The 12,839-nt window shown below is 43.5% G+C and overlaps 1 protein-coding gene across 9 annotated transcripts in view; it reads right to left on the reverse strand.

Moving 5' to 3' along the window:
- Positions 1–2,334: 2,334 nt before the first annotated feature.
- The window catches only part of LOC130284639 (uncharacterized), a 271,577-nt gene continuing 261,072 nt past the window's right edge, over positions 2,335–12,839 (reverse strand). For 5 of the 9 annotated variants that reach the window (XM_056535181.1, XM_056535184.1, XM_056535186.1 and 2 more), the window contains 2 exons: positions 3,733–4,026; positions 2,335–3,645 (listed from right to left, as the gene is read on the reverse strand). In XM_056535181.1, the coding sequence (XP_056391156.1) occupies positions 2,769–3,521 (753 nt within the window). In that variant the 5' untranslated portion in view covers positions 3,522–3,645; positions 3,733–4,026 and the 3' untranslated portion in view covers positions 2,335–2,768. Of the gene's footprint in view, positions 3,646–3,732; positions 4,211–4,454; positions 6,013–12,839 lie in introns of those variants that run through there. The other 4 variants (XM_056535180.1, XM_056535178.1, XM_056535179.1 and 1 more) reach the window with 2 other exon arrangements.

Raw genomic sequence — 12,839 nt, forward strand, 5'->3', positions numbered from 1 at the left:
CATGAGAAACAAAGCAATGAGCGTATGACATTATAAATGCTGATAAGCAGTATCTGATATGTGAACATAGTGAAAAGACTACTACTAGAACAACATATGATATGTGATTTAGAAAAGGAAAACGTAAAACCAATATTGTTTGCAACTGCTGCAGTAGCTAGCTGAATACGGTAATGATGATAATATAAGATGATGATAACATAAGATGACAAATTTGCTTATACAACTAATACTGAACAGCAGCGTGAATAAGCAGAACAACTACAGTATGTGAAACTGCAATGGTGGCCTGCTGTAATATTTAATGCTATAACATGAATTAGTAACGCAGATCAGTGCATAGTGGCTGTACATACAGTGATCAGCTACAGTATATGTGACTGCAGCCTTGTATGAGGATACCCTATAAGTAATTTTATAGATACTTGCTGGTAGTGGTGGAAGAGGGGGGATTGGGCAGCTTGGCCGTGTCCTTGCCTCCGTGCCCCGACCATATCTCTCCCCCACGTGTAAGCCGTGTCACTGGTCCCAACTGAGCCCGGGACGCAGTCCCACTAAACCAGGCATGTGACCCTACTACCTAAACATACATATACCCCCAAAATAGAAAAGAAAACCGTGAGGCTGGACTGACCTGAGGTCCCCCCGACTGCGCCACCTCAGTCAGTCACAGCCACTCACCCATGCTGACGCCGATGCGATCCAGTGCCGAAGGGACTTCCGGTCAGCTGATCCGACAGTCAGCTGATCAGTTGAGGCGAAGAGCCCGCGGCGTCTGGCTGTGAGTAACTGCGGGTACTTAAAGCCACACCGCCCCTCCCACAAAATCAGGCTAACTACGTTAGCCTTAACACATATGGTCAATCGGAACGGGTGTAAGAATAGCCATCCCGAGTTTGCAGCACTGGAGCTACCAGTTAACTGCCCACACTGAAATGCTGGAGAAGCCTGTATTTTGCCCACTCCTAGGGCTGGGCTTATGATGATATTGTGGGGGTTATCAGCTTATTATTGGGGCTATTCCGTTCTGTAGTAGCAGGTAGCAATGGACCATGTGTACGCTCCCGCACAGCTAGTACTAATGCCCCAGAGGTACGACAAGATAGTTGGTGAGTATAAATCTGGGCCAGAGTAGGGTAATTATCATACAATAATAAGGTAATGGATAGGATAGGCTCATGCCTAAATATGCTAGTTAGCATTTATAGTCAGTGGCCCAGAGGCGGCTGGAATGTGGTAATTCCAACATACTGAGCACTAATGTGTTTTGATGGACCCAGAGTATTATCTAGATAATGGTCTCGACCATTTCATTGAGAACCCTCGGGGTCACCGTTCCGAGTTTGTACATCCAAAATATCTCCCATCTTTTTAGGAGTTCGAACCAGTTCAAGTTATGGTCAGGGATATGATCAATTGGAGTGATTTTGACTGGATCCTGAATTTCCGGATGTTTGATGGCGCAATGTCTGGAAACTCCATGTAGCATAAATCTTTTGTTTGTTTATTCGGCAGTGCATGGGGTTGGGTTGTTCTGCCGACATACTGAAGGCCACAGGTCCAGTCCAAAAGGTAATTTCAATCCCACGGCATGCCAGCAGTGGGCATTGAAAGAGAGAGCTCCAGCGCTATGCGAAAATACACTATGTTGCAACATTGCAGCACAACCTAGTTACCTATGTTGCAACCATGAGTATTATGTTAGAGTATAAATAAAAGATAGTCTAATTTATGTTATGCTAATTTTATGTTTTGATGTACCTTGACCTGGTGACCCGGCAGTGAGCATGTGTATGTATTTAAACCAGTGCAAACATGCGCTTGTAACACCCATTGCCTGAGGAAGAACCCGGCCCTGGTTCGAAACCATTGTGTTGCACCCCTGATCTTGTACCAATAAACGCCAGTCTTATTTAAAAAAATATCCTGTGGCTTTTTGGTTTCCTGGCAATAGGCACCCACGGATTTAACGTCCAGTTTTTTCCTTTTCCAATCGACATTTTCAAAATATGTCCTTCACCAATGAATCATATTCCCTTAACACCCCCCTGGTCCTATTTCCCGAGGAATTTCCATCATCCAAGGTGTGAGACAAAACTCAGGTGGAGATTCCAATCCTCCACCACCAACTACCACTAGCCAATCCACCCTTGAGGCTGCCATGGAGGAATCTTAATGAGTTCCATGACTCTGTTCCCACACCCTTTGTATATATATATATATATATATGTGAAAAAAACAATGTTTTTTGTTAAAATTTACTGAAAAAAAAGTTTTATAAGTAAATATTTTTTTTATAACTGACAAATTTGTGAAAGTTTAATTTATCCAAAATGTATAGTAATGTACTCAACGGTGGTATTCCTGATATTTGAAAGTGTGCTCTGTACACTTTGGAATAACAGGAATACTGCCTATATCCAAAAGAAGGAAGCACACGTGAAAAAACAAAGATACAGGGGCTATCTTCTGATTTCAGGTGGTAATCTTGGTATTCCCAAGTGTGCTCTGCACACTTGGGAATACCAGGAATACTACCTACAACCAGAAGAAGAAATGACAAGTGAAAAAACAAAGATACAGGGTTTATCTTCTGCTTTCAGGTGGTATTCTTGGTATTCCCAAGTGTGCTCTGCACACTTGGGAATACCAGGAATACTACCTACAACAACAAAAAAATAAACACAAGTGAAAAATGAAACACTAAACTGTAAACCAGAAGAACAAAAATAAACATGGAGATGAAGGAAAAAGGCAAACTGTTCAGATCACGCGCTCCTGCCACTCCAACAAGCCTTGCTGGGACAAGAAGAATTCCGCAAAATTGGTCTCTCATGCGCATTATTGCTGCAGTTGATCTCCTTGAGGAATCCTGAATTCCAGGAAGAGAGGACTCGATGTCCTGAAGGTCCATGGGCAGAGGCTCCTTTGTCAACACATAGTTGTGAAGAATGACTGCAGCTTTTACTACGTCTTAAATCACATGCATGGAGAGATGGATGGGCCGTGAGAAGATCCTCCACCGTGAAACCAAAATGCCAAAGGAGCATTCCACAAAACGTCTGGCACGTGAGTCTGTAGTTGTAGATCCTTTGGCGAAAGTTCCGGCCACGGTTGGAGTATGGCTTCAACAGATTGGCACACATCTGGAACGCCTCGTCGCCAACAACAACAAATGGCATAGGAGGTCCTTCGGTTCCAGGAAACGGTCTTGGTGCTGGAAGTCCAAAATCTCCAGAATAAAGTCTCTTCCCCATGGCAGAACTCTTGAACACCCTGGAGTCATTTGACCGGCCATATGAATCAATGTCCACAGCAACAAATTTATACTGGGCATTTGCGATGGCGATCAGGATGATTGAAAAGTACTTTTTATAATTGAAGAACTCAGAACCAGTGTTTGAAGGCTTCTGGATCCGGATGTGCTTCCCGTCCACCGCGCCAACACAGTTGGGGAAGTTGGCAACTTCCCAGGACTTGTCTGTGATGTTGATCCATTGTTGCGTGGAAGGCTGTGGCATGAAATCCTCTTGTAGACACTCCCACAGAGCCTTGCACGTGTCCCGGATGATGTAGGAAATGGTGGACTTCCCCAGGCGGAACTGGAAGTGGAGGGAGGCAAAGCTTTCTCCAGTGGCCAGGTACCTTTTAAAAAAAAAAAAATGTTAGTGTATATGAGTATACACAAATTAATGAGGCATCAGAAATCACACTAGAAAAAAAATGACATACCTTAAAGTGACTATAAAGCGCTCCTCTGGAGAAATGCATTTGCGGCAATGGGTTTCCTGGTGTTGGATCCTCGCTGATACCCTTTGGAGCAGCTCTTGGAAACTGGCCAATGATATCCGCAGGTAGTCTGTGAACTTTTCAGAATGACTACGCAGCTCCTCAAAAAGGGTAACATATACTCCACGTGTTGGACGGCCTCATGTTATAGGGTGGATCCACAAATGCCTTTGCCATTCTCGACGCTCCTCTTCCTGCTGTTCGCGTTGCTGAATCCTCCGACGAAGGACATCAAACCTGAAATTTAGATGTGCAGGAAACATTGTAAAATTCGGAAAAATAAGGTCTGGCAACAGGAAAAAAAAAAAAAAACAGAAGCAGCAACTCTCCTCCGCAAATGGTGTGTCCAAACTGAATTCCTCTGCTTCTTGATCCCTTTTATACCCTTTCCCTGGTCATGGAAAAGGAGGAGGAGTTAAATCTGTAACGAAGGTTATGCAGGGGTTAACAAAAAAGAAGAAAAAAATCAGATGCTAACGGGTTAAAACAGGTTAAAAACGGGTGCAAACGTATATAATATAGGACTTTTCAACCATTATAAAAGACTTAATATACCCGTTTGAAATCCGTCTGCACACGTTTGTAGACCCATTTTTTTTTATGATCCGTTATTTCACTTGAACGGGTGAATATCGGGACGGCAAACAACGGCTGTGTGAACTTACCTTGGAATGACGCCAAGATGAGACGTTAGAAGACAAAACATTTGAGGAAGATACAGATTGTATAAAAGGACAAGAATCTGGAATTTTCCAGTATGAGAGTGAGAGGGCCGCATAAATGAACTTTGGCCAAGAAATAAATAAAATACTAAATATGCTAATATATACAGAGATAAAGCTCAGCTTTATCAAAATGTAACATGATGTAATCAAAATGTAACATGATGATGTTGACGTCATAACTAAACCTCCCTTTTTTGTCAGATGTAACACACTGTACTTCCGTGTAATTAAACAGAAACTCTTTGAGAACTCTCTGGGAACATTTTCTAAGTTTCCTGCTGAGGAAAGAGTTTTAATACCAACATTCTGTCTGGTGTGAATCCCTTGTGCCGGCCCTCAGCAATATGCAGCAGCGGTCACTCACATATTAATGCCTCACCTCGAGCCATCCTTGACACTTTCACAATATCTAGGCCCTTGACAGATTAAAAAGTACAAAATAGTACACTACTTAGATGTAGGTATGTGGTATGCACTGATTAGGGCAGAAAAATGCGCTACAATACGCCTAAAAACTCTGTATTTTTGCAAAACACCAGCCGGTGAGTACTTTAGCTTGGACTTTCACAGTATGTAGGCTCTTGACAGATTAACAGGTACAAAATGGTACACTACTTAGATGTACGTATGCGGTATGCACTTATGAGGGCAGAAAAATGCGCTGCAATGCGTTTAAAAACTCAGTTTTTAAAAAAAAACACCAGCCAGTGATTACTTTTGTCTGTCCTTTGACAGTATGTAGGCCCTTGACAGATTAACAGGTACAAAATGGTACACTACTTAGATGTAGGTATGTAGTATGCACGTATGAGGGCAAAAAAATGCGCTACAGTACACTTGGAAAACTAATTTTCATGAAACAACAGCCAGTGATTACTTTTCCCTGGCCTTTCACTGTATGTAGCCTTTTCACAGCTTACAGGTACAAAAAAGTGCACTACTTAGATGTAGGTATGTGGTATGCACTTATGAGGGCAAAAAAAAAATGCGCTACAGTACACTTGGAAAACGTATATTAGTAAAAACACCAGCTGGTGATTACTTTTGCCTGGACTTTCCCAGTATCTAGACTTGTTACAGATTTACAGCTACAAAATAGTACACTGCTTTGATGTAGGTATGTGGTATGCACGTATGAGGGCATAAAAATGCACTACAGTCTGATGAAAAAACTTATTTTTGCACAACAGCAGCAGTACACAACAGTGCAGCACCACAAAAAAAAAAAAAAATGTACTAAACCCAAAATTCTGTCAAAGAGTATTAGGCTGGAATTCCATTGAGGCTTATTTTGCAAAAACGCCATAAAAAACGCCAATTTTCCCACACGGCATTTTTTCAGCGAAAAAACACAGCGTCCAGATGTTAGCTTCAAGTCAATAGTAAACTGCAAAATGCCAGAGCCAAAGGCTGTCTGGGCATGCTGGGAGTGGTAGTTTTGCACCAATTGGAGGCTCCCTGTTTAGGAAGACATTTCATTATGGGCGCTCTCCCCAGCAGAGAGTGCCAAAAATGTCCTAACCAATTTTTTGTGTTTTTTTTTCTTCTCGTTTCAGATCTGTGTATGCAGAGGATTACTGTGGATTCAATGGATTACGGCAGATGAACTGGATTTTTTTCTTTTAATAAAATGGTTAATGAGGGCTGTGGGGGAGTATTTTTAAAAAGAAAATACATTTTTTAAATTGAATTTTCAGGCTTAGTAGTGGAAGCCGTCTTATTGACAGAATCCATTACTAAGCCAAGGCTTAGTGTTAGCCCCAAAAACAGCTAGCGCTAACCCCCAATTATTACCCCGGTACCCACCGCCACGGGTGTGCCAGGAAGAGCAGGTACCAACAGGCCCGGAGCATCAAAAATGGCGCTCCTGCACCTAGGCGGTAACAGGCTGGCGTTATTTAGGCCGGGGAGGTCCAGTAACAATGGTCCTCGCCCACCCTGGTAACGTCAGGCTGTTGCTGCTTGGTATTGTGCTGAGAATGAAAATACGGGGAACCCTATGCATTTTTTATTTATAAAAAAAATGCATAGAGTTCCCCGTATTTTCATTCTCAGCACAATACCAACCAAGCAGCAACAGCTTGACGTTACCAGGGTGGGCGAGGACCATTATTACTGGCCCTCGCCAGCTTAAATAAGGCCATCCTGTTACCGCGTGGGCCCAGGGGTGCCATTTTTGACGCTCCTGGCCTGTGGCGGTGGGTACCTGGGTAATAATTGGGGGTTAGCGCTAGCTGTTTTTGGGGCTAACGCTAAGCCCTGGCTTAGTAATGCATTCCGTCAATAAGACGGCTTCGACTACTAAGCCTGAAAATTCAATAAAAAAATAACACATTGGAAAAATTATTTTATTTTAAAAAATACTCCCCCACAGCCCACGTTAACCATTTTATTAAAAGAAAAAAATCCAGTTAATCCGCCATAATCCATCAAATCCGCCGTAATCCTCTGCATACACGGATCTGAAACGAGAAAAAAAAAAAACACAAAAAATTGGTTAGTACATTTTTGCCACTCTCCGCTGGGGAGAGCGCCCATAATGCAATGTCTTCCTTAAAAGGGAGACTCCAATTGGTGCAAAAAAAATAAAAATACACAGAATTGCTTTGAAAAATCAATCATGCCTCCTCTGCTAAGGTTGATGAAGTTGACACAGCTTGTTGAAATGTATGATGCTAATGCTATCTGCCCCTCTCTGATAAAATGCTGAATAAAGTGACTGAGGTTAATGGCTGGCGTAAAAATCCTTCTCAGTGAGAACAAGCACTGCTCTCTGTCCACAACGCTGATGTGACTAGCAGTTGGAAGTTGAAAGCTGCTGTATGATCAATTCAGCGTATCTGTGTAACACACAGAGACATGCAGTCTGTCCTATCCCTCTGCAGTGTATCGTATGAAATGAGCAGCTGCAAAATGGCTGCTGATTATATAGGGATGTGACATAACAGGGGTGACTGAATGCTGATTGCACATGCAGGCTGCATCCTGCATGTGATTCAGGGTCATCCCGCCTACCTCCCTTCCCGCCTTGCCTTCCCAGCATCCCCTGCCCCATGCACTGACATGTGGAGCCCCCATTTTAGGTGTCCTGGAGCGCTGTAAAATGGAGTTTAATGAAGCGATTAACGCAATAGAATCGCGGCGATATTCGCATTCGTTACAAATCGAATATTTCCTGAAATTCGTAACGAATTACGTGTTCGTCTGCTTCGATTCGCTCATCTCTAGTGGAGGGTATTAGGGCTGAAGTGGATGGAGGGGTCTGGTGGGGGCAGAAGAGTTTAAAGAAGAATGATGCAGAGGTCTTGGCAGGTGTGGAGTGTTAGGGCAGAAGAGGACAGAGGGGTCTGGGGGAGGGAAATGTAAAAATGTAAAGATGTAAAGAAGGATGATGCAGGGATCTTGGGGGTCAGAGGAGTCTGGAGGAGGACTTAGGGATTATGTGGCAGAGGAGTCTGAATGAGGATTTAGGGGTCAGGGGGGGGGTCAGAGGTGTCTGGGGGTATCTATAGGAGGGGGGGGTGGAGAAGGGCCTGAAAGAGGACCTAGGGGTCTGGGGGGCTTAAGGCCCAACCACATTGAGGATTTTTCTCTGGCGGAAATCTGGTTGAAGCGGAGTCCAAATGTTTACAATGGTTTTCTGCTGCTGAGTGCATACTGTGGAATCACCACAGTGGAATTCTCCCAGCAGAATGGACGTAAACCCAAGAATGAACATGTTCTTTGGGTGGACGTTTATGCTGCTGGTGGAATTCCACCGGACTGCATTGTCATCTATAGAGATGGCGCACATCTGCCCAGTGCTACCGCCAATGGCTTCAGCGGTGCCTGCAGCAAGCAGACAGTCCGACGACTAAATGTCCACAGTGTAAAGAAACACCTAGGGGTCTGCAGGAGGAGTGGGAAATGGGTCTGAGGGGAGTACAGGGGTGGGATTCTGACAAATAGAGGAAACAGTGTCTGGCAGTATTATTTTAGGGGTCATGATGTCTGGCAGGGTTATAATGATTATTGCTGTCATACAGAGGATGAGGATCTGCTAACAATGTAACAAATGATGTCTGGGTGTCAGACTCTGCAGAGAAGATGGAGTTGAAAGAAGACAGGGACCAGAGGAAGAAGAAAAGTAGAGACAACAGATGACGTCTCTTGTGAGTCATTATACAATTGTGTATGCTGCCTGATGGTGCCTCATCAGAGCTGGAGTCACTTGTAATTTCTGCAGTGATGACGGGTGACACTGTCCCCCAATCTGTGTTACAAATCTACAACTCCCAAAATGCCTGAAGCTTTTCAGGCATGATGGGAGTTGTAGCTTTGCAACAGCTGGAGAGCCACTTAAGCCGAGGTGATTTTAGAGGCTGAAGCCTATTTTATTTTAATGGGTGTCTGACTTCTGCGACACCCACTGTAAAAAAAAAATGGGCTGCCTATTTTGCTCTCAGTCCGACCCTGGAAGTGTGTGTATTACAGGAATTTCCCAACCTTTATCTCTACAGTTGTTTTAAAACTACAGTTCCCATCATGCTCTTCTGTCTGCATAATGGCAGTTGTAGTTTTGCAACAGCTGGAGAGTTCATAGGAGGGGGGTGGGCACCTCATTCATTGTTTTAAGGGACACAGAGGTATAATTCGCTTCAGGGCCAGTGGCAATATAATATTTGGGGCCCAGCATGTTGTAGTTTTATACTCAGGGACACAGTGTGAGTCAGCATTATAATCAGGGGCACAATTTGTGTCAGTATTAGGCTAGAATTCCACTGAGGTTTTTCCCACCAGCAAAAACTGTCAGGGAAACTGCCACGGATTTTCCTTGCATTTTGGCAGTTTTTCTGGTGTTTTTCCTGGTGTTTTGTCCCCTGTTGCAGTTTTCTCACTGCCTTCAGGGTACCACTCTGTGGATCGGATGCTGAGCGCCCGGTCCACAGAGTGTAAGGAGGTGAGTAGTGATGTACAGCATCACTACTCAACTCCCCCGGCCGTATAGTATACAGGGGTGCATAGTGTACCCGTGTATACTATACAGAAGCCGGGAATCCTGTCACCAGACTGACAGGACTCCCTGTCCCTATAGCCCCTTTGGGCGGTATACAGAATATACAGCTATCTATAGATAGCTGTATATAGTGTATACAGAACATGAGGTCCACTTACCTTCCTCGCTCTATGTCCCCGCCGGGTCCGTGTAGCTCCGCCCCCTAGCGATGCCGTCATTAGGGGCCGAGCTATATACAGAAGCCAGGCTAGTAAGTCTGAAGCTCTGTTCACATTGTCCGTTTTGTATAATGTGAGCAGACCCTTCTGGCAGTGTCTACCCAGACAGGGAGACTCCAGCTGTTGCTAAACTACAACTCCCAGCATGCCCAGACAGCCAAAGGCTGTCTGGGCATGCTGGGAGTTGTAGTTTTTCACCAATTGGAGGCTCCCTGTTTGGGTAGACATTGCATTATGGGCACTCTCCCCAGTGGAGTGCGCCAAAAATGTCCCAACCAATATTTTTGTGTTTTTTTGTCCTTCTCATTTCAGATCCATGTATGCAGAGGATTACGGCGGATTTGATGGATTACGGCGGATGAACTGTTTTTTTTTTCGTTTAACCCCTTCAGGACGGAGCCCATTTTGGCCTTAAGGACCGGAGCGTTTTTTGCACATCTGACCACTGTCACTTTAAACATTAATAACTCTGGAATGCTTTTAGTTATCATTCTGATTCCGAGATTGTTTTTTCGTGACATATTCTACTTTAACATAGTGGTAAATTTTTGTCGATACTTGCATCCTTTCTTGGTGAAAAATCCGTAAATTTGATGAAAAATTTGAAAATTTAGCATTTTTCTAACTTTGAAGCTCTCTACTTGTAAGGAAAATGGATATTACGAATACCTTTTTTTTTGGTTCACATATACAATATGTCTACTTTATGTTTGCATCATAAAATTGACGTGTTTTTACTTTTGGAAGACACCAGAGGGCTTCAACGGTCAGCAGCAATTTTCCGATTTTTCACAAAATTTTCAAACTCAGTATTTTTCAGGGACCAGTTCAGGTTTGAAGTGCATTTGAAGGGTCTTCATATTAGAAATACCCCATAAATGACCCCATTATAAAAACTACACCCCCCAAAGTATTCAAAATGACATTCAGTCAGCGTTTTAACCCTTTAGGTGTTTCACACGAATAGCAGCAAAGTGAAGGAGAAAATTCACAATCTTCATTTTTTATACTCACATGTTCTTGTAGACCCAATTTTTGAATTTTTACAAGGGGTAAAAGGCCAAAATTTTTACTGGTATTTGTAGCCCAATTTCTCTCGAGTAAGCACATACCTCATATGTCTATGTAAAGTGTTCGGCGGGCGCAGTAGAGGGCTCAGAAGGGAAGGAGCGACAAGGGGATTTTGGAGAGTACGTTTTTCTGAAATGGTTTTTGGGGGGCATGTTACCTTTAGGAAGCCCTTATGGTGCCAGAACAGCAAAAAAAAAAACATGGCATACCATTTTGGAAACTAGACCCCTCGGGGAATGTAACATGGGATAAAGTGAACCTTAATACCCCACAGGTGTTTCACGACTTTTGCAAATGTAAAAAAAAAAAATAAAAAATTTACCTAAAATGCTTGTTTTCCCCCAAAATTTTTATTTTTAAAAATGGTAATAGCAGAAAATACCCCTAAAAATTTGAAGCCCAATTTCTCCCGATTCAGAAAACACCCCATATGGGGGGTGAAAAGTGCTCTGCTGGCGCACTACAGGTCTCAGAAGAGAAGAGTCACATTTGGCTTTTTGAACGCAAATATTTCTCTGGGGGCATGCCGCATTTAGGAAGCCCCTATGGTGCCAGAACAGCAAAAGAAAAACACATGGCATACCATTTTGGAAACTAGACCCCTTGGGGAATGTAACAAGGGGTTAAGTGAACCTTTATACCCCACAGGTGTTTCACGACTTTTGCAAATGTAAAAAAAAAAAAAAAATGTTACCTAAAATGCTTGTTTTCCCAAAAAAAATTTATTTTTAAAAAGGGTAATAGCAGAAAATACCCCTAAAAATTTGAAGCCCAATTTCTCCCGATTCAGAAACACCCCATATGGGGGTGAAAAGTGCTCTGCTGGCGCACTACAGGTCTCGGAAGAGAAGGAGTCACATTTGGCTTTTTGAACGCAAATTTTTCTCTGGGGGCATGCCGCATTTAGGAAGCCCCTATGATGCCAGAACAGCAAAAGAAAAACACATGGCATACCATTTTGGAAACTAGACCCCTTGGGGAATGTAACAAGGGGTTAAGTGAACCTTTATACCCCACAGGTGTTTCACGACTTTTGCATATGTAAAAAAAAAAATTTTTTTTACCTAAAATGCTTGGTTTCCCAAAAATTTTACATTTTTAAAAAGGGTAAAAGCAGAAAATACCCCCCAAAATTTGTAACACAATTTCTCCCGAGTACGGCGATACCCCATATGTGACCCTAAACTGTTGCCTTGAAATACGACAGGGCTCCAAAGTGAGAGCCATGCGCATTTGAGGCCTAAATTAGGGACTTGCATAGGGGTGGACATAGGGGTATTCTACGCCAGTGATTCCCAAACAGGGTGCCTCCAGCTGTTGCAAAACTCCCAGCATGCCTGGACAGTCAACGGCTGTCCGACAATACTGGGAGTTGTTTTGCAATAGCTGGAGGCTCCGTTCTGGAAACAGTGGCGTACCAGACGTTTTTAATTTTTATTGGGGAGGGGAGGGGGGCTGTGTAGGGGTATGTGTATATGTAGTGTTTTTTACTTTTTATTTAATTTTTTGTGGTAGTGTAGTGTAGTGTTTTTAGGGTACAGTCGCACGGGCGGGGGGTTCACAGTAGTTTCTCGCTGGCAATTTGAGCTGCAGCAGAAAGTTTGCGGCAGCTCAAATTTGCAGCCAGATACTTACTGTAATCCTCCGCCCATGTGAGTGTACCCTGTACGTTCACATTGGGGGGGGGGACATCCAGCTGTTGCATAACTACAACTCCCAGCATGCCCGTTGGCTGTCGGTGACTGCTGAGAGTTGCAGTTTTGCAACAACTGTAGGCACACTGGTTATGTATCACTGAGTTTGTGACCTAACTCAGTGTTTCACAACCAGTGTGCCTCCAGCTGTTGCAAAACTACAACTCCCAGCATGTACGGTGCATGGTGTACGGTGACTGCTGAGAGTTGTAGTTTGCAACAGCTGGAGGCACACCGGTCGTGAAACACTGAGTTAGGTAAAAAAAAAATCTGAGTTTCACAACCAGTGTGCCTTCAGCTGTTGCAAAACTACAACTCTCAGCAATCACCGACAGCCAACGGGCAT

The sequence above is a fragment of the Hyla sarda genome, chromosome 8 (assembly GCF_029499605.1).
Source record: "Hyla sarda isolate aHylSar1 chromosome 8, aHylSar1.hap1, whole genome shotgun sequence".
Taxonomy (NCBI): Eukaryota; Metazoa; Chordata; class Amphibia; order Anura; family Hylidae; genus Hyla; species Hyla sarda.